The 23,131-nt window shown below is 30.5% G+C and overlaps 1 protein-coding gene across 5 annotated transcripts; it reads right to left on the bottom strand.

Annotated features, from left to right (window-relative positions):
- Positions 1 to 12,648: 12,648 nt before the first annotated feature.
- LOC109791144 (DnaJ heat shock amino-terminal domain protein) lies at positions 12,649 to 22,464 on the bottom strand. 5 transcript variants are annotated; one of them, XM_083063298.1, is made up of 3 exons: positions 22,216 to 22,463; positions 15,653 to 15,724; positions 12,649 to 15,470 (listed from the first exon to the last, which is right to left on the bottom strand). In XM_083063298.1, the coding sequence occupies exon 3, from the start codon at positions 15,423 to 15,425 to the stop codon at positions 12,954 to 12,956; it is 2,472 nt and encodes an 823-aa protein (XP_082919424.1). In that variant the 5' UTR covers positions 15,426 to 15,470; positions 15,653 to 15,724; positions 22,216 to 22,463; the 3' UTR covers positions 12,649 to 12,953. The 5 variants fall into 5 exon arrangements, with proteins under 5 accessions (XP_082919424.1, XP_082919423.1, XP_020206006.1 ...); XM_083063297.1 differs by lacking the exon at positions 22,216 to 22,463 and adding an exon at positions 17,480 to 18,375 and having other exon boundaries at positions 15,653 to 15,801; XM_020350417.3 differs by lacking the exon at positions 22,216 to 22,463 and adding an exon at positions 17,480 to 18,375.
- Between the last annotated feature and the right edge of the window lie 667 nt (positions 22,465 to 23,131).

Below are 23,131 nucleotides of genomic sequence, written 5' to 3'. Positions count from 1 at the left end.
ATAGATGAAACATGATAGCATGTCAAGTTTGTCAACTTGTCTCACTCAATGCACCAATTTAGTGCGATGAGTTGGCTCGTTGAGTCACTTCTTTTAAAAAGAAATGTGTTATGTGTTTGAAACTTACATACTAGATGAAATCCTATGTGAACAAATGAATTAGGTAATTCATGGTATATAATTATTACAAACTATTAAATTAATTTGTTCTATTAGATTATATAGTACCATTAGTAAGGGAAAAATTTTCTTTTTTATTTATTACCTTTTCCCTTTTCTTCTCCCTCCTCCGCATTTATCATCTCAATAGATGTAACACTCCAAGTTTTTTAAAAGTAATAATGAATGTCTTTTTAATTAGTAAAATGTGTTTTATAAATAATATGATGACTTTTAAAATAATTAAGTGTACTTTTATTTAATTAAGAAAGGTTTTTGTGAAAGTATATGATTTTATGCAAATTATTTGGAGAAATATGTGTTTTATATTTTTTTTAATTAAAATAAGATAAGGTTTTAAAAATGAGTTACAAATTCTTTTATGTTTCTTTCATCTCTCTTTTCTCTCAAATGTGGAAGTCCTTGAGGAGAAAGTAGAGACCGTTGGAATGTATGCTAGAGATACTCGTTCTTTGTCATATTCCCAAAACATTGTAGGAACATCATGTTATTTTAGATAAATTAGCATTTCCATATTGCAATCATAATTTCTCTATGATAGAAACCTTATCACCCCACGACTTGTTCATCAAAGTTGTAGATAATGTTTCTGTCTTTCCATAGCCACCAATTTTGGCTTCAACGCATGCCTACAAGTCCATATATGCTCCAAATATTGCATTATGTTAGTGTTGCAACTCAAAACGATGTTTCCATCTTGATTGCCATTTTTGTCCATGATCTAGACTTTTCTAGTGTACAAGTTTTGCATAAAGTTTGTAGATAATTGTTCTAGTTTTCATAGACACAAAGTTTGTCTCGAGAATATCTACAACTCAAGATATGTGCAACATACAATAGCTATGTTTTGCAGTTAAGATCAATATCATTTACAACTTCTTTTGCAATTTTGCAAATGATTTACTCCATATAAGCTATTGACTTCTTCATGAAGAATGTAGATACTTCTTCAGGATTTTCATAACCACCTAGATCTCCTCCAATGAACTCCTAGAACTCAAGATATTACACAAATGGACTTTGTAGTCTCCTAAAGATTTTTACTATATAATGCGTAGTTAAGACATCCATTTTGAGTTTTTCTGAGTTTTACCTTTTGAAGTTTCATTCTAATATTTATGCCCATATTGATTCTAGTTTATTTGGCTTAAGCTTGTTCTTTCTCATTGACCTTCTAAGAGTAATTTTGAATCAATCTTGAGTTTACTTTAATTGATACTTTGAATATACTAAGCAAACCCATCAGTAGCATAAATACTTAAAAGTATTATGACTTTTGTTCATAAGGTTTGCCATAATTAAAACATAAAGGATTTGAATTCAATATGTAGCTCATGGAGTTGTTGGTGATACACAGTCTCGAGTGATGTAGCAATTGATGATATTGATACCATTATTTACTTACATGGTTCCTTGGCTTCAGTTGTTCATCCTAGAGGGATTGACGCTCCTATTGTTGTGATTGTTGCAAAGCAAGTCAATGATTATGCAGTTTCTACTATAGCAGGTGTTGTAGTTAATCTTGAACTTGTTTCTAACCTTGATTTAGTTGTCCCACTTGCTCCAATTAATATGTAAGTTGTTGTTGGATCTGTAGCAAATTTTTCTTCATGTAGTGCAGACACTTATGATGATTGTGTGTTGATTGACACAAAGGTGGAAACAAAAACATGGTTAATCATATTGCATTTTCTAATGTTGTTCCTAGTGTTGGTATAGTTGATTATGCTCATGTGCAAGGGTAGGTTTGTTATTCCTGTGATTGCTCTTAGTGCAAATCCTAGTTTTGCTACTAAGCATAAGGATTTGATACTCTTTGCAGAGTCTGAGGCAAAAATTGTCTCACTACAACACACTTTGGTGTTGCCATCCAAGATGCCTTTTGTTGTTTCGATTCCAATTTCTTTCTCAAATTTTATTGCACCAATTGATCATGAATTAAACTAAACAAAATCTATAATAGGAAACTCATTGGATGTCATGCGTAGCTTGAAGGACTTGTTTGATTTTGAATATGTGAAATTCGTAGTACCTAACCCACCTATGGATCATGTTGCACTACAACTTACTTTTGATATTCAATTTGCCCCACGTTCCTTGAAGGATGAATTTGAATTTGATGTTCTGCATGATTTAAACCTCCTTATGGAAAAAATTTTCAACTTGGATGATAGGATGGCTCAAGAGGAAGCTTAACCATTCCAGCATGTTGTATCTAAAAGCTAGAAAAAGAAGAAACATCTTGTTGTTTCTTTTGGGCTTAGAACCCGGTCTAGATTTGTTAAGACTTCTAAGTTCTCTTGATTTTTCTTTTTTTGCTTTTTTAGTTTTTGTGTGGGTTTTAGTTTGGTTCCCTCACCTTTTGTATCTCATTTCTCTTCTTATACAATTTTTCGTTGTGTTGCTCGCCTTGCTAGGATCACATTCCGCATTGTGATGCCTTAGCACTCCAACCTTTTGTTAAAAAAATAAGTTTAAAGTTGATGGTTGCTAACCTTGAAGTACAAGGATCAAAATTTTCTATCATTATATAGGGAAGCAACCCAAAAATAAAAGGAAGACATAAACATATTTTTTCCTATTAGAAGAAAAAGAACACATTTTTTAGGTATAAATTGTCACGCTCATTGTTTTTGTCAAACTTTTTCTCCTCAAAAGTTACATGAAGATTTAGTCATGCATTTAATGCACTTCAAACGAGAAGAATGTTCTCTCTAAATGAATCTTTCACTATTTTCTGTAGAATGAAGACTTGAAGAAGTTAGAAGTACTAGTTAGAAGCTAGACTAAATGAACTCTCTTCATCTAAAAAAGAATCTTTGAAAATCTTCATTAAACAATATTTGTACACACCTGTAAACATATTTATTTATCCATACCAAGTGTTGCATTTGCACTTAAATTGTAAGATCACTTCAATCAGTATTTCTTTTACACTTGTGTGTAAGTAACCTGAGATACAAATTAAGAAGTGTAGAGCCTGAAGACGTTTTGAATAATACTTAGGTTAAGTGATATTTAGGATAATATCAAGTTGTTATAGTCTGAAAAGATAATAAACGCTCTATCGTAAATGGGTAGTTACATTGGAAATATTGTATTGAAGGAAATAGATATGACTCTTGTTGAAAAGTAAATTAGTATATCATTGTTAACAAAAGTTTTTCTTCCTTATCTTTATTATCACATTCACCATTTCTTGTCGTTATACGTTCTAAGTTTGCTTTATGAAAAAGTATAAACTTTGGATTTGTTTTATGCCCAATTCTTTAAGTGATTTGCAAATTTTGGATATCCTAAAATGAAATGAGACATCTCAATCAATTTTATTACAAATTTATCTAGGACATCATCCCAGATGACATTAAATGGGTTACTATGAAAAAATTGAAATCTAGATTAAGAGCTTGCAAAAGAGCTATGTTTGTAATAAATTAATATCATAGGCATGGCCGATTTGATTTTTTGAATTTGACTTAAAATATGGAGAAATTTCCTTTGTTTTATTCAAAATTTCTGGAAAAAAAAATTGGTTTAATTTGTTTAACTTTTGATTTATGTTCAAATTATTTATGTAAAAAAGTTAAATATCAAAACTATATTCTAGTTTAAAATGTATGTTTTTACTATTTTTAATAATATAGTATTTTTAATATTTTAAATGATTTAAAAAAGATAGCATGATAAATTTTAATATTTTGAATTATTTGTAATAAAATAATGATTTTAAGCACTTATTTAAATATAAATAAGAGTTTTCATGGAAATTTTTTAATAATATTAATAAAAAAAATACATGTAATAAATTTACAAATTAAAAAGGATTAATTAATTTATTGAATTAAGATCACTTTGGACAGGATCATAACTTCTTGTTGAACGGGTCTCTCTAGATAGAATTTGGGTTTATCTCCACCGGAATCACTCAAGAATGGATCTCTTGTGTTTGCATAGTCACTTTGTATAAAATTGCACGGTTATTAAATTTTTTTTTGAAGATAAATATGATGCTTTAATAATATAAAATAAGTTTAATTATTCTCTTGATCATATAGTTTTATAATTTTATCATTTAATCTCTATAATTAAGAGGTTTCATTTTAATCTTTATACATATCATTTTATTTTCTTTTTGCCCTTGTCATATATTTTTATAGGATCAAGAGGTAAGATTAATGAAACTATTGAAACTAAAAAAAAATAGATACATAAGAACTAAAATGAAATATTGTTAATTATAGGAATTAAAAGGTAAATTTTATGAAACTATAAACACTAAAAGGATAATTAAACCCATAAAACATTATGTAATTATTGTTTATTAGTTGTGATGTTGATACAAATGTCCATTTATTTAAAAACTCAAGTAAGAATTTTTTTTATGAGTAGAAGCATAAAAGTACATCATAACAAAGGATGCACTAGAAGCATCTGCAAATACAAGATGCCTCATTTCAGCTAGGCAAGCATCCAAAACCACTAAGGATGTTGATGCAGATCCTTGGTGTTCCAACCAGTTGGTGCATTGATAGGCCTCCTAGAAAACATGCTTGAAGGTCAAGTTCTAGTTCTTACTCTTAAAGTTAATATTTTGAATAATGGTTGCATAAGGATGTAAGGTAATATCATCTTATTGGTTGAGCAATTGCAGTGCAATGGTTGTGTCACCGTCACAAAAAACTAAAACCTTACCTGTTTCTTAGACCACACTCAAGCCTTGAAGAATGGCATGTAACTCAGCATTAATGTTGGTAGTAAAACTGCATGAACCACTAAAACCCTTGATTTATTGACCCATATCATCTCGTATAAGCCCTCCAAACCTAGACTCTACCGAGTTCCCACATGAGCAACCATCCACATTCACTTTGAGTCACTGACTGATCGAAAAGGTGGGGCCTTCCACGAAATAGAAATTAGCTGCTTAGGAGATCACATCAAGAATGAACATCACTTTTTTTCATCCATAGGAATTACAATAATGATGACATAATTCAAACTTAGAATATCACTTGATTAATAATATACCAGTATTTCAGTAAGGTCGTTCTTTGTCATCGAAGATGCGAGCACTACAAGACTTCCAAAGAAACTATCAACAAGAAGCAAACAACAACCCCTTAGAATGGGTAGAGAAATGTTTATTCCACATTGAACCATTGTAGTAGTTGCCCCTACTCTCTCATCCTTAATTAAGTTCATTATATATCTTCATTTTATCGTTGAAAGTGTTAAACTTTTTAATTTTTTATTAGAGGCAAACTCGTTTTTATCGAGTCCATCACTTGATCCTTATAGGATAAATTAATATTTTCAATTGTAACTTCATGTGTAAGATAAGTCGAATCCTAAATCTTGGTTTAAGGAATCCAAGTACTTCATGACAAATTTTTTTTCTTATAATCATAAGGCAAAAACTCAATAATATATTAGAAATTTTCAAATTAAATAATAATATCCGCTTAGTGATTAACTAAAACTCGATTTTATCTACACATACTTCTGAAATAAAAAATAAAATAAAATAAAATCTCTCCAACACCACACAAACATGTATTGATTTAAAAAAAAATGGGGGAGAGGTGGGGGCGGACTTGAGATTAAAATAATGAAGTACAATTATAAATAGGTGATAGGTATCGTTGGATTTTGTATCAAACTGCAAGCAAATATTGACAGTGTATTTGGTTTCACGTTTTCCGGGCTTGACTCACATAAACGACGTAAAAATAAAATGCTATAATTTTTTATTTCTGGGTCAAATCGGTTAAAACGTGAATTGGAAACGTGAATCCAGACATGCACCGAATCTAGTGCAAGTAAGACGAAGGTTAGCATGCGCAATTCTATCAAGTCATTCATGGTGCGCAAGTTTCATAACTACCGTTGGATTCATGAATTCAAAATCAGATATGCAAAATTGTGAGCAGAGCAGCTAGTATGAGTAGCATGTTATACCTGCTCAAATTACGAAAAAAAAAACGTAAAAATCTAAGTATAAATATATTTCAGTATTTAACGTAGAATTTTTTTCACTCTCTCCTTCGTTTGTTTTAGAGTAATAACTTATATTACCCTCTATAAAGATACGAGAGTATTTTTCTTTTTATAAAAATAGTTTATACAGTGTTCCAAAATCGATAATCAAAAATTAATTTATATTAAACATTAACGTAAATTACACCCTTCTTCCTTAATAGATGCAAGTATTAAATTATTCTTCCATCATATTTTAAAATATAGAATAAATTACATGTTTATTTCTTAAAATTATATTAAAATATATAATTTAGATTATTTAATTTAACATCACTAAAGAATATTATATAAGATTTTCAATTTTTAGTTCGTTGAGATTCATCCACTTTATAAAAAATTGTAAAATATATAACTACATTTAAAGTAATTTACTAAAATAATAAATAAAATAAATTATGTATGTATAAAATTAAAAAATATATTTTGAAATTTATAGTTATAATATATATATACTATATATAAAAGGAACACTACTTTTTGGCTTAACTTGTTTATCTATATTAATTCATTTAAAAAATTTATTTTTATCACTATTTGTCATTCTAATTAACAACCATTGGTCGATAATTGTTTTCTCTCGCTAATTGATTTCATATTATCTTCTTTAATAAAAATCATTGTTAAATAATTATCTTCTCCCACTAAATAAAGTACTAACACTATCTTTTTAGTATCTTTTGATATTTTTATGGTTATTGTTTTTCATAAATATGTAGAGGCACATAGGGACTCTTTTTCCCTTCTATAATGATTATATAATTTCTTTTTGTTTTTTCCTTTTTGAGACCATTATATTCCTTATAATTATTAGATCACTCACTATTATGTAACATCTATATTTTTTAGATTTCTATTTTTTTTAATTATTATTATTATTATTATTATTATTATTATTATTATTATTAAACATATGTATTATTATTATTTTAGGTTAGTGTTGTTAAGTTGAGTTGTGCCATGTGTTGAGGAACTCAAGAATCTGAGGATTCCTTATGAGTTTTAATAATGGTGAAGGTTTCCATAGGCAAAGGATCAGTTTGAGCAAGAGTATATAAGGTTTTTATTTAGAATAGAACCTTATAAACTCAAGTTCTCGGAATTTTAGAGAGAGAAAGTTCTAAAGAGAAGGACTATGATTCGTGAGTTTTCTTCAACTCTAAATTATTCCCTTTTACTTTCTTGATTCTAAGTAAAGTGTTGTTTGTTGATTTAGGTTAGTAAGAACCTTGAATCAGGCTAGTGTAGCCATGTGGGGCTTCTCAAAGTCACATGGGATCTTCTCCTTTTCTTTCTCACTTTTTGGATTGATCATGAGGTAAGAGAAGCTAGATTAGTTGTTTCTATGTTGAATTTTGGATTTGTTGGATGATTGAGGTGTTGAATATTGTTTGGACTTCGAAATATTATGGTTGAGTTGATTGAAATAGAGAAGGTTTATGCGAAGGTTGGGGTTTGAGGTTCATAGCAAGAATGTGATTGTTTTGAATGAATTATGATTGCATATTGATTATAAGTGTATATGTGTGTTGATTGTAACGTAGATAACTATGGTTTAATGTTGCATGTGTGGGTCCTTCGTTGGATTTCAGGTTTTGGGTCAAAATTGGGATCTACACATGCAAAATTTTGATATCACACCAGGTGCGCCTCAAGACGCTGGGCATCGTTCCAATATGAGGCTCTCTATCTTGATCACATGGAGTGTAGGATCGATGGTGTCAAGCATGAGGAAAAATGGTCATCTCAGGTTGGAATAATGTCGAATGTGAGGGAATTGGAAGGCATCTAACTTGGTTATGCTGGACCCAAGGTTGAGTAGCACCCAACATGGTCAAACTACAGCTCTTTGTCTGGATGACATCAGGCATCGATATGGTGACGCCAAGTGTGAGTTAGGTAGGGATTCTCTACCTGAAATGAGGTCAAGCATGGTACTTTGCTACGCCAAGCATGAGGCTTCAAGGGCCTCAACCTTATCCATGTTGGGTTTAGGTTATGTGATGCTAGGTGTGGGCGAGGTAAAGGGTTCCTTGTCTCTATTGCGTTGGGCCTGGGTGTTTGGCGTTGGGTGCTAATTACTAAATGGAAACTTATTTTGGACTGAAAATTTGTTGAATATAAGATGAAAATAAGTCTATGTTACATACTCTAAAGTTTTTAAGCATTGTTTATTCCATATATGAAGATGTTTTGAGATGAATGATGGTTAAGAAGTTGAATATGGTTTGAGATGTGTGTTAGTCGTGTAGTTGTGTTGAATATGCAAGTTGTTGTGTTGGTGAGATGATAAATGTTGAGAATTCTTCAAGAATTTAACCATAATGTTGTTGAGCTATTTTGATTAACCTAGAACTAGAGGAGAAATCTCTTTTAAAAAGTTGAATATCTCACTGTGTGGATATAGTGTTGTGGTGCTCTAAGAACCCAATTTGTTAAAAAAAAAAACTTCTTGGGAAGTTGACATTTAAAGTGGATAGTTGTGTTGACTCTCCTCTAAAACCTTAGTTGGTACACTGTGTGTGCAAGGTCGAGACGCACGTGTATAAAGCAATCATAGTATAAGGGTCAGGTCGAGTTATATTGATTACAAGTGACCAACCGAGTAAAGTATGAAGTTGAGAACTTAGTTCCTGATCGAGTATTGGAAGGACCTAGTATTTGAAGGGTAATCAATGAACTAATCTCATAGGAGGCTTAGTTAAGCTAGTTAATGTTGTTGTGGACCCATACCCAGATGTTTTACCCTAACAGTGATACTAGACTTCCTTGAAGTAACGATATCTGAGAAACCAAGTTATTATGTTGTGGATTAACATCCAATATGTTGTTGATCTAGCAAGTCAAAAAGATTACCCTGTGTTATTGATTTAGTAGGATCAAGTCACTTAAATTGTTCATCTTATGTTGTAGGAAATCTCCTAGTTGAAATGTAGGATTACACATATAGTTGTTGTGTTGTGCATATAATGTGTTAATTTAATTGTGTTGTTTATATGCAATGTTGACCCATGATGAAATATGCTGATATGTTGAAAACTGAGTAGTTAATGTTGTCTTTTTTAAGTTGACCTTATGTTGTAGTAAATGTAGTTATAAAGTTGATAGCATTGAATGTGCTAAAATGTTGATGCTAAAAAATAAGTTGTGTTATATAATCTTGTTATATATGTTGATGTTTTAAACTCTAGTTTACTCTTATGTGTATACATGTGATTTAGATTATGATGGTCATACTTGATATGGAGTAGAGTATGGATAGGTTGAGATGATGTGTAGTGGAGACCATCTAGTAGATGGTGGAGCATAGTTTTTTTGTTACTACTAGTGTGTTGTACTGTGTGTAGAAGTTGCTTGATTGATATCTTAGGTTGTATAGTTTACTTTTATTGGGATATTGTACTTATATTGTATATATTTGTATAATTGTTTTACCTTTATATGTATAATATATAGTACATATTCCCATACCTATAGATATAATCCTAAGTTAGTAGTTGTCTCACTGCTAGTAAATATGTCATCTAGCATAAGAACTATAGCAAGTCGTTACACTTTAAATATTTATTTAATAAATAAATAAAATATATAAGTTACATAATCAAACCCCCATATATTATCTACCAAAAAAATTCTTATATATTAAACTCGAATAACTATCTCATGCTAGAATATTTTTAAAGATTATTCTTCGATAGGAATGTTTTTAAGATTTTTTTTAACTTCTTATCAAATTACATTTTTTATTTATTTTATGTACTTAAGAAATAAGTTTAATATTTTTAAAATAAATTATCAATTATGAAAATTAATTTCTTACCACAATATAAGTTATTTAACTTGAATCAAAAATATATTTTACATGTTTAAAGACATTTATTTATTCAAATTTTTAATATAATTTATATATTCAAATATAATATTTATGTTCATATATAATTTATTATAGAATTTAGTTATGTATAATAAAAATTTAGTCTATGAAATGTATAGGCTAAAATATTTGTATTTGGATATTAAATAATTAAAAATAGATATAGAGATAATGGTCTAAAAAAAAGTAGAGATAAAAAATGAGTTATACATCCAATATCTCATTTATCTATACTAATGGGATTAAGGCACTTTGTGCCTTATGTATTTATTTTAATTAAAAATAAAATATAAAAAAGGTAAGATAATTTAATATGTGTAGTACAACAATTACTATACAAAAATTAATACACGAATAGATTAATATTAAATATAACAAATATTAAATTTATATATTATTATAAATTATAGATTATAATATATATATATATATATATATATATATATATATATATATATATATTATCCATAGGAAGATTACAAAAACGCAACGAGGACCAAATCTAGGTCCTCTCACTTCTACCCCAACCTCTTTTCCCCTAGTATTAGGCTAACTCATATTGTCTTCATATAGATTATATCTAATATAGATATGGATAAATTAAAATAAAAAATAGAATTTAAAATAATAAATTAAAAATAAAAAATTTTAACATTAAAGTTAAATAATAGTGAGTGAAATAATTATTGGGAATGTAATGATCCAAAAAATGTGGAGTCTAAAAAGAAGTTACACAATAACTATAATATAACATACAATATATAGTATAGAAGAAAAAAAGATAAATATATAGTGTAATATATAATATACTAGTAGTTTAGCATGTGCAATGCACATGCAATTTTTTAAAATTTATAATAAATTATACATGTATAAGTATTATGTTTAAATATATAAATTAAATTTAAAATTAGTATATATAAATATTTTGAAGATATAAATTACATTTTACATTTATGATAAATAATTTGTCTTGTAACAAAAATTTATTTTAAAATTATTAATATTTAATTCATAAATAATTATGATGAAAAAAAAAATTAGAGAAGAAGTTAAAAAAACTCCTTATAAACCATTTTACTAAAGAAAAAGTTCATAAAAAAAATTAGACACAAAATAGAAATTCATGTTTAATATATAAAGATAGACACAGTTCCTTTTTCCTAATTAGTATATAATAAAGGAGTATAAATATCTAAAAAATGTGAAAACTAAAGAAATATATCCCCTTAATAAAAAGTATAAACTAGTAGGAAAAGAGGTCATTGAAAAATAAAATAAATAGATTGTTATTGTATTATCTTATTTCTTTTTTCCTGCATTAAAATAATATATTATTTTGTTGGTAGTTACTTTTCAATTTTAGAGTAAAATGAAAAAGTATATAAATAAGAGGTAAAAAGGTATATATAGAAATGGAAATTAAAAAATATCACTAAAAAGAGTATCCTTTATGCATAGTATAAACTAGTAAGGAAAACATTCTTCTATATATTTTTTAGGGTTTTGGGAGAAAAAGATGATAATAAAAGAAAAAATAAATAAATATATATATATATATATATATATATATATATATATATATATATATTTGAATGTAAACAACATTGAATAATAGTATTGTGGTAGAGTGAGAGTAAAAATAAAGCTTTTTTTCAACCATGACAAATTGACCACGGAGTGAAATACGTAGACAATTGAGAGAAAAAAAATTAGAAAAGGGGAGATGAAAGGAAGATTTAGGGTATGTCCAATTTATATATCATATAGATATAGATAGACTAGGAAAAAAGATAGTGTTTCTCTGTTTAAAAATAATAAAATATGAATAGAAAAATAATATAGTTGGTGATTATGAGATTAAATAAATAAATAAAATATTTTAAAGAAAATGATTTGTATATAGTTCTAAATGGTTACAGATTAAATTGAGAAAAAATATTTATTTCTGAAATTTTCGTCTCATTACCTAACAATAAGAAACATATATTCTCATAATCTTTAATAAAAACATATAATAAAAAATAAAATTATTATTTTATAAAAATTGTAAAGTGTTATATAAAAAAATTACATTTTCTTCTAAATTCTGCCTAACAATAAGGACAATAATGAGTATATTTTAATATAATTTTAAGAAATAAAAGTGTAATTTTCCTAAATTTTAACATACAAAGAGAGGATAATTTAATACTTATATCTCTCAAAAAAAATGTAATTTATGTTAATCACATTAAATTCAATAGAATATATTTTATATTTTAACATAAAAATATAATATGATACTCTTATATATTAGTAAAAAGTAACGTAATTTACTTTAAAACAAATAAAAGAGAAAAAGAAAAAAAATATATTCTATGTGAAAATCTATACTTGAATTTTTCGTTTTCTTGTTTCAAAATCGAGGCAAGTGTAACATACTGCTCACATTTGGTGTTCACTCTCAATTCTGTACGTCTACTCTTCAATTCATTGCTAGCCTGCGTCTAAGTAAAACTTCAAACATGACAATAGAGAATAGGCATGCCCATCAACCGGATACGCAAAGCAAAAGCAAAAGACGAGTAAAACCCAGATTTCAAAATTGCAAGTCTAATCATATAGCCTGTCGAATATGAAAACTTGTGGAGTATACCGATAACTATATGAATAACCGGTCTCAAAATTACACAGCAAAACCCAAATGCTGTGAATCCCTACCATCCAATCATGACACCAAAAAGCTCTATAAAATTGTCGGGGTCAGGCTTGCAAAATGAAAAATAACCTATGAATGTATATTTTCACCAATCTTGAATTTAATTTCTTAAGCCTGTTTGCATAATCCGTCACTTTACCTTTCTATACTGTGCAGGGTCATCTATGATGTTTTACCTGTTTTACCATCCTCGTCTAACATGTCTGCTCTACTAGGCTTTGAAGCATTCTCCCCCTTACCTGCAGCTTCTTTTTCAGGTGATCCTGGGAAAGTGTCTCCCTTTGTTTTTCCAACATTATCCGACGCCTCGTTAGCTTCAGCTGCTGTCTGAATTAAGTCTAAAGGAGTAGCTGCTGGATCCAACTCTCGACAGTCCTTTGGAGCATTATGAGCTTCTTGCCCCGTAAGGAAGTAATTAGGAACCTGATGAGAGAATCGAAACATCTCGACCTTAGGAATCTTTCTTGCCTGATCATGACTGTGTCTGTGAAACACCGTCTTAAAACCATCAACCTTAACAAGTGGTGTGACCAATACACCTTCCTCTTCATTGAAATCTTCAAGCACTTCCACCATATCATACTTGTGTATAACTTCATCTGGAGTATTTTCATCCCAATCAGGAGCCCAGTTTCTATAGAGAGCCCAGACTTCTCCCTTCCCAGGAAAGATGTGAACAACTCCTCTGGCGCCTTTTGTCCACCTTACCTTATGTGAAAAGGAATTTAATGATTCAGTTATTTCATGCCTGCCAGTCCTGAAATCCCCACAGGTTTTGTAAAAACCAGAACCTACCCAATCTATTGGGCCCAATTCACTGTTGCTTCGAGAGTTAAGCCAACTGATCCGCATTCTAAATGGCTTTGTTGAAACCACCTTGTGAATTCTAGCATAATAGCGGGGCATTCCATCATCATTATCGTAAGCAGCCCAGACCTGGTCCTCTGCAAAGGAATTTTCAGTTCTATCCAAGTCAAAATTGTGAAAATCAGGATCTGGAACGTTCATTGTTACATAGGCCGACTTCTCCTTTACAGTATCATCACCCGCGACTGGGATAGAATCAGTGTCCACATGCCTGTTGCCATTAATAGTGGAACCTCCATGCTTCTCTGAACCAGTTGTTTTGCCATTGAATGCACTTTTCTGTGTCCTGCTTCCTTTGTCCTTGATTGTAATCTTAGCTTCAGCCATCGTTCTCCATTCTTGAAGTTTCTTGTGAATTTCAGTATGTGCCTTACCAATCAACATATTACGTAATTCAAAGGACGACAACTCTTTCATGCTGTATCGCTTGATACCAATACCTGAAAAACCATGAGTCCTTTCTGTTCCCATGTTAGCTTTTCCTGATTCATAAAAATGGCCAAAACTGTTTGATCCATTTCTCATGGTCGTATGATTTGCATTAGACACATAAATATCGTCTGTCCTTGTTTTCTTCATGGGATTTTCCTTAGGATTTTCGACATTGCTAAAAGGACCATCAGGCCTCTTATGCAAATGACTCCTCTCCTGGGCGGCAATTGACGGGGCTCCCTCACCTCTTCTTGTCTCACTTGACTGCTGCTTAACATTTGCCGCAGCAACAGATGATGATCCATCTCTTCTAACAAAACCAGCCATTCTAGAGAAGGGGCCCCACTGGAAGTTTGTGTTATTAAAAGATGTGCCTGTAGAACTGCTGGATTGTAAATTTTGAGAAACTGCACCAGTTTTTCCTGGATTCACTGGCTGCTTCCTTCCAACATTGGGATGTTCCCGAGAAGACTTCTGAGGATGTTGCCTAGAAGACAAATTAGATGACTTAGAAACATTGGGAGGTGGGCCTGTCTCCACAGCCGCAAAAGCATCATTGCAATTTGGACATAAAAGGGTTTGATTCAAATAAGTCCTGAGATACTCATAATATGTCCTGCAGCTATTGCAGAGAGTCCAAAAGGTACCAGCCTTTGTATGAGGAGGAGGAATGGAGGTTGGATGTGCTCGAGCATCACTATTTCCAGGAGGAATGGAGGTTGGTTGTGCCCGAGCATCACTATTTCCAGGAGGAATGGAGGTTGGACGTGACCGAGCATCACTATTTCCAGTAGGAATGGAGGTCGGATGTGCCCGAGCATCACTATTTCCAGCTCTCACGCTTGAAGTTGCATTCTTGTTAAGATTATAAGAGCCATTTGAACTGGGTGCTTTTGATTGAGACCCAACATGGTTGGGAGCATTATGCTGAAATCCTTTCGATTTCCTGTTCTGGTTATATGCTAGTCTTTTAACCTTATCCGATAGAAAACTCCATGCCTCTGAAACAAGCTTAAATGCACCTTCTGCACCTGGAGACTTGTTTTTGTCAGGGTGAAGAGTGAGAGCTAGCTTTCTATACTGCTTCCTAACCATCTCTTCATTAGCAAATGGAACCACTCCAAGTATACCATACCAATCCACTTCTCCATTTATTTTTTTCTCGGAAGAGATATAAACATCAAGAGTTGTTAAAAGCTGGGAAATACCCTCCAGTGCAGGAAACAAACTTAGAGCCTTGAGAGCAAATTTTTTTGCACCAGCATAATCCCCTTCAGAAACTTTCCTCTCTGCTATTTCTTTGGCCCTAGCCGCCTCATCTTTGTTGCATTCCATATTTCCCAGTTGTCTCAGCTCTTAACGTGACGCTTCTTCCCGTAGCTTAAAGGCAAAAGAATTTAACCATCAGTGTTGGATTCTGAAATACCTTTGTTTGATGAACAAAGCCATTAATCATGCACCAGACCCACAGATGAAAGAAATGAAAAGCACTAAAAACATTCTTAACAATCAAGTAGTGGATCAACAATAAGTAAACCAAAATTTCAATGTAAAGTTTTTACCTCTGAAAGTGCATTTATTCTTCAAACGACCTACTTGGACAATAAGTATTCCATTTTATATCGTCTAAATATCTTGGCAAGCCAATCCCCAGTCAATGGTCATCAAAACCAAGGAGAAAAGGTAAGTTTTCAAAAATTTATTGAACTTGCTGTCACAAGTAAAAAAGAAAATGACCAAAATTGAAATACATTATGTTAGAAATCCTACATCACATTTCTGAGATTTAGACAACATAAAACTTAAAAATGTCAAATCTAAGGAGTAAAAATTGAGACTTATTCTGCAAGTTTTGTTTGATTTAAAGAAAATACCATTCCTAAGCATCTCTTTCTTTCTTCGGTACAATAAAATTAAAGGCAGACTGAATATTGCAACGGCTAGAAGCATTTTCAAGTGCCGCCATCTATCAATGTATATTTTTACGAGTCTGAACAACTACACAAGTCACTTGTTCAAGAAAATTCTAGTCATACATTAATGACATACTTTTAAGGAATCTATTCACATATCCAATGGGAAAAACAAAATGACTACAATTACACTTTTTAGATGCTGACCATCACCAAGTTAAACTGAGCTTAACAAACTCATAAGCTTGCATTATCTATAAATGAGAAATGCTAACATACTCTTTCCAGCACAATCTTTATTTACTTTCAATTGAAATTCATGCAGGAGTTACAAAATGAGGTGGGGCCCACATCCTATTTAGTGGGTGAGTCCTACATAAACTTTTCAATTAATAGTAAAGAATGTGTTGAAAAGTGTAGCATTCCTCATATATCTTAATAGCGTTATATTTCATTTGAGCCTAATTCAACCCTAACTAAAAGCCAGCTCATAGAGTGACGGTTAATCCACACTTATATACATTATTTTAGTCTTATCACTAGACAAGGTGAAATCTCCAACCTCCCCCCACTCTCCCACTAAGGACTCAACATCTCAAGCATGGAGTTTGCATGAATAAACATTTACAGGTTGTCCAATAACAGCCCAATAAGGCAGTAACAGGTGACTTAATAGGCTCAATAATAACCTCTAAGATGGACTCTGGTGTCATCTTTAAGATTTGGGTTTGAGCTTGGCTAATCAGATGGGGATTGTCCCACACTTAACACCATTTTATCCATATCACTAGACAATGTGGAACCACCAACACTTTAAAAGACAGAGGACAAGTCTACAATAAAATGAACTACAAAATGACATGAACATATGAAACATTATTCATTCACCCAATCAAGATTCAATTAGGAGCACCATTCCCAGTCCCATTACTGCTAGAATACGTAAAGCCTAACACCCCTTCCATTAGCATTTTAAACTCAACTCACTAAAGTGAACCATTACTTTTCCGTTTGGGGACAATATCATAACATCAAAACTACACCACGGACTCAAAGGTACCAGCTTTGAACATTCAGCGGCAAAAAGGAACTATCTCTAATATATTTAAAATAAATAAAACCACAGAATTGAACGATGAAGTTCACAAATGCTCAAATTAACACAGTTCAGTCCACAGCGAAAACGAAGCTTATCATGAAGAAATGATAAGAGAATAAAAAAGCGGGAAGTGGCCATTTCAATGAGTCAAGAAGCGCGCCATGGATCCAAAGGGACGTGCATTTTTCAAAAGAAAGGTAACGGTCGAAATTCAGAGTTGGAAATTCTGCAATCAGATTGAATGCACGTTGAGCCGAAACCCTAGACCAAATCCACGCAAATCCTCATGGGAATTTAAGAGGTAGATTTTGTGCAGTAACGGAGAGGGAAAGTAGAGTGAAGTAAAGTAAAGAAATGGAATGAAGAAGTGAAATTACCAAATTGGAGAGTGTGTGAAATTTGAATCAGAGAAGACCATCACCATGCACAGCACAAAATAACCTACATGTCAAAACACCGCCAAGAATCTATTTTCCCCCAAAATAATACTTGTTAAAATCACAAGTTTTCTACTCTTTCATTTTCCTCTTTTGTTCTTAACCCAACACACCTTTTTTATGATGAACTAGGAAACTAAACCTTAATTAGGGTTAATTTTTAACTCATGATCATTAGACCATAGTTTGAATCTATTTTATTAATCCATGTCATTAATCAAGGTGAAATATATTTTTTGTATATATTTTTTTTAGGACACTTTTTGATTCACATTCAAGATTTACATTTAAACAAGAATTACATTAAATTAATGAAGAAATTATTTTTTCTTTTTGTTGTTTCTATTGAATGTATGGAGAAAGTGATCATTTATGTTTTAAATTTGATTTCAAATACACACTTACTATTCTATCTTTTTTAACTTTTGAAATGAACATTAAGAAAATCAGACCTAGCACAAAATACTCAACAATCCATCCATAGTCCATCTAAAAGAGATATAAAATCTAAAAAGTTGAAAGATAACCTTACTACCCAATATTTGATTAACACCCATAAACGAGATAATTCATTTTCCTTTTACCTAGATAAAAATTCTTGCAAAAGTAAAGTTGCAATAAAGTAATCCTCTCCTTGAGATCCTTATTCATTCACAAGCGGAATTTTTTATGACACTCAGGTTTTAAGAAGCAACCAAAAGACAAAAAAATATTAGTTTAGACCTAACAAACTCTTTTAACTAACTAAAAGACTTTTTGTACTGATGAGGAAAATATTGTATATACCTTCATTTTTATGAAAAATGTTATAATAAATATATAAAACCTATGATTATCAATTATTTCAGAGTTAAATCTTTTAAAATAAGAATTTATGTAAAATGAGAAAGTTATAATAACTTCAATTTATATGATAAATTTATGTAAAATTAGAAGGTTTTTTTTAACAATTGTAAACTAAGAAGGTTAAATAATAATAATAATAATAATAATAATAATAATAATAATAATAATTTCTTCAATTTACAAACACAACATTTAGTTAATTTCTATTTTATAATAAATATTTAAAACCAGTGATTATCAATTATTTAAGAATTAAATATTTTAAAGAAAGAATTTATGTAAAATGAGAAAGTTATGTTATATCTACCATTTATTTGCGTTCACTTAATTCACTTTAAATTAATCATAAATGCATATTTTAATTTTTTTTTTTACTTTACACATAAAAAAGTCAAATCTAATTTATAAATTGCATATCCTATTTTAATGAAAATACTATGTGCAATTAATTATTATAAATCAAATTTATTTACATTCTTATTTTTTTTAATTCAAACAATTGGTTTACTTTAGAAAAATCAGATTCAAACAAAACTTCAAATCATATATAATCTATCCATTTTTTTTTTATACTTTTCTTATTTAAACTATCTTAACAATGGACTGTATTTCTCTCGTGAGAAATATATACTCAAAAGTATGTATCAAATGTGGTTATGAGTTGGATTACTTCAAGTTTAAGCCAACGTCATATTTAAATTGATTATATTTAATTGTGTCGTTTAGTTTATATTTTATTTTTTTTACCTAATTCAAATTTTATTTCTAATTAATATAAGGTGAAAATATTTTTTATTCTATAAGAATTAATTATTTTCTGTAGTATTTATTTTTATATAATTATCGATTTACATATCTCATTAAATTATTTACTTAAAATATGGTATAAAAGAATTTCATGATAAATATGACTAAATTAAGATCTTTGATGTGACACTTTCTATCTTCCTAAATTAATATAATATAATTAATAAATTTTATAATTAAAAGGAAAAGCGGAATTTCTTAAATTTTACAAAACAATTTGTAAAGTTAAATAAAAATTACATTAACAACCAGTTGTGTAAACAGTATAAAAGTAAACAGTAAATAAAAACCTTAATAAAAAAGTTGGCATTCCAAAAGGTATACGTAAGTTTAAAATCAAAACAATTGAAAAAAAAAAAAACAACTAAAACAATTTCATCTTAAGTCATCTAAAAGTCATAAACAATTAACGGTCCCTTTTATATACAAATGACATTTAACACAAATATAATAATAAAACAAACAAGAAATGGGTAAAATACATCTCATCCATGCTTTTGGTGTGAAATAAAGGACAAACAATCACAACTTGACAATGATACAACACATTATATATTTCAATCACATTCATGAGATCTAATTATGTTTATGCAATGTTTTCATGTTATAGTGCAATTATGCATTTGGTATCCAGTTCAAAATCACATCTCAAAGGGCATAGCCTAAAAGTACATGCAAGTAGACTGAGCCATTAAGCTAAGTGACTAACACTAAACATTTTCACTAGGAGGAAAATCCATTGATGGCTAACTAAGGTTACAAGGTTGCACTAGTTCATCCATCCTCGTCATAGAGTGTAACTGGATTTCCTAAACCTAACTGAACCCTAAGATCTATATCCAAAGACCGTTAATGTGACTTCCCTAGCATAGGATTCCATAGCAGCACCTCAAAAACTCAAGTTTTATGTCCACGATGTATGTCAATAAAACTCTAAACATTAAGAAAATCACAGGTAGCATAAAATACTCAACAATTCATCTATAATCCATCTAAAAGAGATATAAAATCTAAGAGGTTGAATGATAACTTCATTACCCAATATTTGATTAACACCTATGAACGAGATAATTCACTTTCCTATTACCTAGATAAAAACTCTTGCAAAAGTAAAGTTGCAATAGGGTGATCCTCTCCTTCAGACCCTTATTCCTTCACAAGCGGCACTTTTTACGGTACTCAAGTAAGAAGCAACCAAAAGACAAAAGGATATTAGTTTAGACTTAACAGACTCTTTTAACTTAAAAATTTATATGTCTAAATATCTTGGCAAGCCAATCCCCAGTCAATAGTCATCAAAACCAAAGAGAAAAGGTAAGTTTTCAAAAATTTATTGAACTTGCTGTCACAAGTAAAATGAAAGTGACCAAAATTGAAACACATTATGTTAGAAATCCTACATCCCATTTCTGACATTTAGACAAAATGAAACTTAAAAATGTCAAATCTAAGGAGTAAAAATTGAGACTTATTCTGAAAGTTTTGTCTGATTAAAGAAAATACCATTCCTAAGCATCTCTTTTCTTTCTCCGGTACAATAAAATTAAAGGCAAACTGAATATTGCAACGGCTAGAAGCATTTTTAAGTGCCGCCATCTGTCAATATATATTTTTACAAGGCTGAGCAACTACACAAGTCACTTGTTCAAGAAAATTCTAGTCATAAATTAATGACATACTTTTAAGGAATCTATTCACATATCCAATGGGAAAAAAAAATGACTACAATTACACTTTTTAGATGCTGACCATCACCAAGTTAAACTGAGTTTAACAAACTCATAAGCTAGCGTTATCTATAAATGAGAAATGCTAACATACTCTTTCCAGCACAATCTTTATTTACTTTCAATTGAAATTCATGCCGGACTTACAAAATGAGGTGGGGCCCACATCCTATTTAGTGGGTGGATCCTACATAAACTTTTTAATTAATAATAAAGAATGGGTTGAAAAGTGTAGGATTCCTCATATATATCTTAATAGCATTATATTTCATTTAAGTTTAATTCAACCCTAACTAAAAGCTAGCTCACAGAGTGACTGTTATTCTACACTTAGACACATTATTTTAGTTTTATTACTAGACAATGTGGAATTTCCAACATCCCCCACTCTCTTACTAAGGACTCAACATCTCAAGCATAGAGTTTGCAAGAATAAACATTTACAGCTTGTCCAATAACAGCCCAATAAGGCAGTAACAGGTGACTTAATAGACTCAATAATAACCATTAAGATGGACTCTGGTGTCATTTTAAGATTTGGGTTTGAGCTTAGCTAATCAGATGGGGATTGTCCCACACTTAACACTATTTTATCCATATCACTAGACAATGTGGAACCCCCAACACTTTAAAAGACAGAGGACAAGTCTACAATAAAATGAACTACAAAATGACATGAACATATGAAGCATTATTCATTCACCCAATAAAGATTCAATTAGGAGCACCATTCCCAGTCCCACTACTGCTAGAATACGTAAAGCCTAACACCCCTTCCATTAGCATTTTAAAACTCAGCTCACTAAAGTGAACCATTACTTTTCCGTTTGGGGACAATATCATAACATCAAAACTACACCACGGACTCAAAGGTACCAGCTTTGAACATTCAGCAGCAAAAAGGAACTATCTCTAATATATTTAAAATAAATAAAACCACAGAATTGAACGTGTCGATGAAGTTCACAAATGCTCAAATTAACACAGTTCAGTCCACGGCGAAAACGAAGCTTATCATGAAGAAATGATAAGAGAATAAAAAAGCGGGAAGTGGCCATTTCAATGAGTCAAGAAGCCCGCCATAGATCCAAAGGGACGTGCATTTTTCAAAAAAAGGTAACTGTCGAAATTCAGAGTTGGAAATTCTGCAATCGGATTGAATGCACGTTGAGCCGAAACCCTAGACCGAATCCACGCGAATCCTCATGGGGATTTAAGAGGTAGATTTTGTGCAGTAACGGAGAGGGAAAGTAGAGTGAAGTAAAGTAAAGAAATGGAATGAAGAAGTGAAATTACCAAATTGGAGAGTGTGTGGAATTTGAATCAGAGAAGACCATCACCATGCACAGCACAAAATAACCTACATGTCAAAACACCGCCAAGAATCTATTTTCCCCCAAAATAATACTTGTTAAAATCACAAGTTTTCTACTCTTTCATTTTCCTCTTTTGTTCTTAACCCAACACACCTTTTTTATGATGAACTAGGAAACTAAACCTTAATTAGGGTTAATTTTTAACTCATGATCATTAGACCATAGTTTGAATCTATTTTATTAATCCATGTCATTAATGAAACTGAAATATATTTTTTGTGTATATTTTTTTTTAGGACACCTTTTGATTCACATTCAAGATTTACATTTAAACAAGAATTACATTAAATTAATGGAGAATTTTTTTTTTTGTTGTTGTTATTTCTATTGGATGTATCGGGAAAGTGATCATTTATGTTTTGAATTTGATTTCAAACACATACTTAAACTATTCTATCTTTTTTAACTTTTGAAGTGAACAATAAGAAAATCACACCTAGCACAAAATACTCAACAATCCATACATAATTCATCTAAAAGAGATATAAAATCTAAAAAGTTGAAAGATAACCTCGTTACCCAATATTTGATTAACACCCATAAACGAGATAATTCACTTTCCTCTTACCTAGATAAAAACTCTTGCAAAAGTAAAGTTGCAATAGAGTGATCCTCTCCTTGAAATCCTTATTCCTTCACAAGCAACGCTTTTTACGACACTCAGGTTTTAAGAAGCAACCAAAAGATAAAAGAACATAGTTTAAACCTAACAGACACTTTTTACGACACTCAAGTTTTAAGAAGCAACCAAAAGATAAAAAGACATAGTTTAGACCTAACAGACTCTTTTAACTGACTAAAAGACTTTTTGTACGGGTAAGGACCAAAGCCCAAAA

Source organism: Cajanus cajan, chromosome 9 (genome assembly GCF_000230855.2).
Source record: "Cajanus cajan strain Asha chromosome 9, NIPB_CcT2T_4, whole genome shotgun sequence".
NCBI lineage: Eukaryota > Viridiplantae > Streptophyta > Magnoliopsida > Fabales > Fabaceae > Cajanus > Cajanus cajan.
Note: the sequence above shows the minus strand (reverse complement) of the source record. Positions and strands in the feature narration are given on the sequence as shown.

Coding starts and splice junctions, on each gene's coding strand:
- LOC109791144 (XM_083063299.1), bottom strand. CDS start 15,425: ATGGAATGCAACAAAGATGAGGCGGCTAGGGCCAAAGAAATAGCAGAG.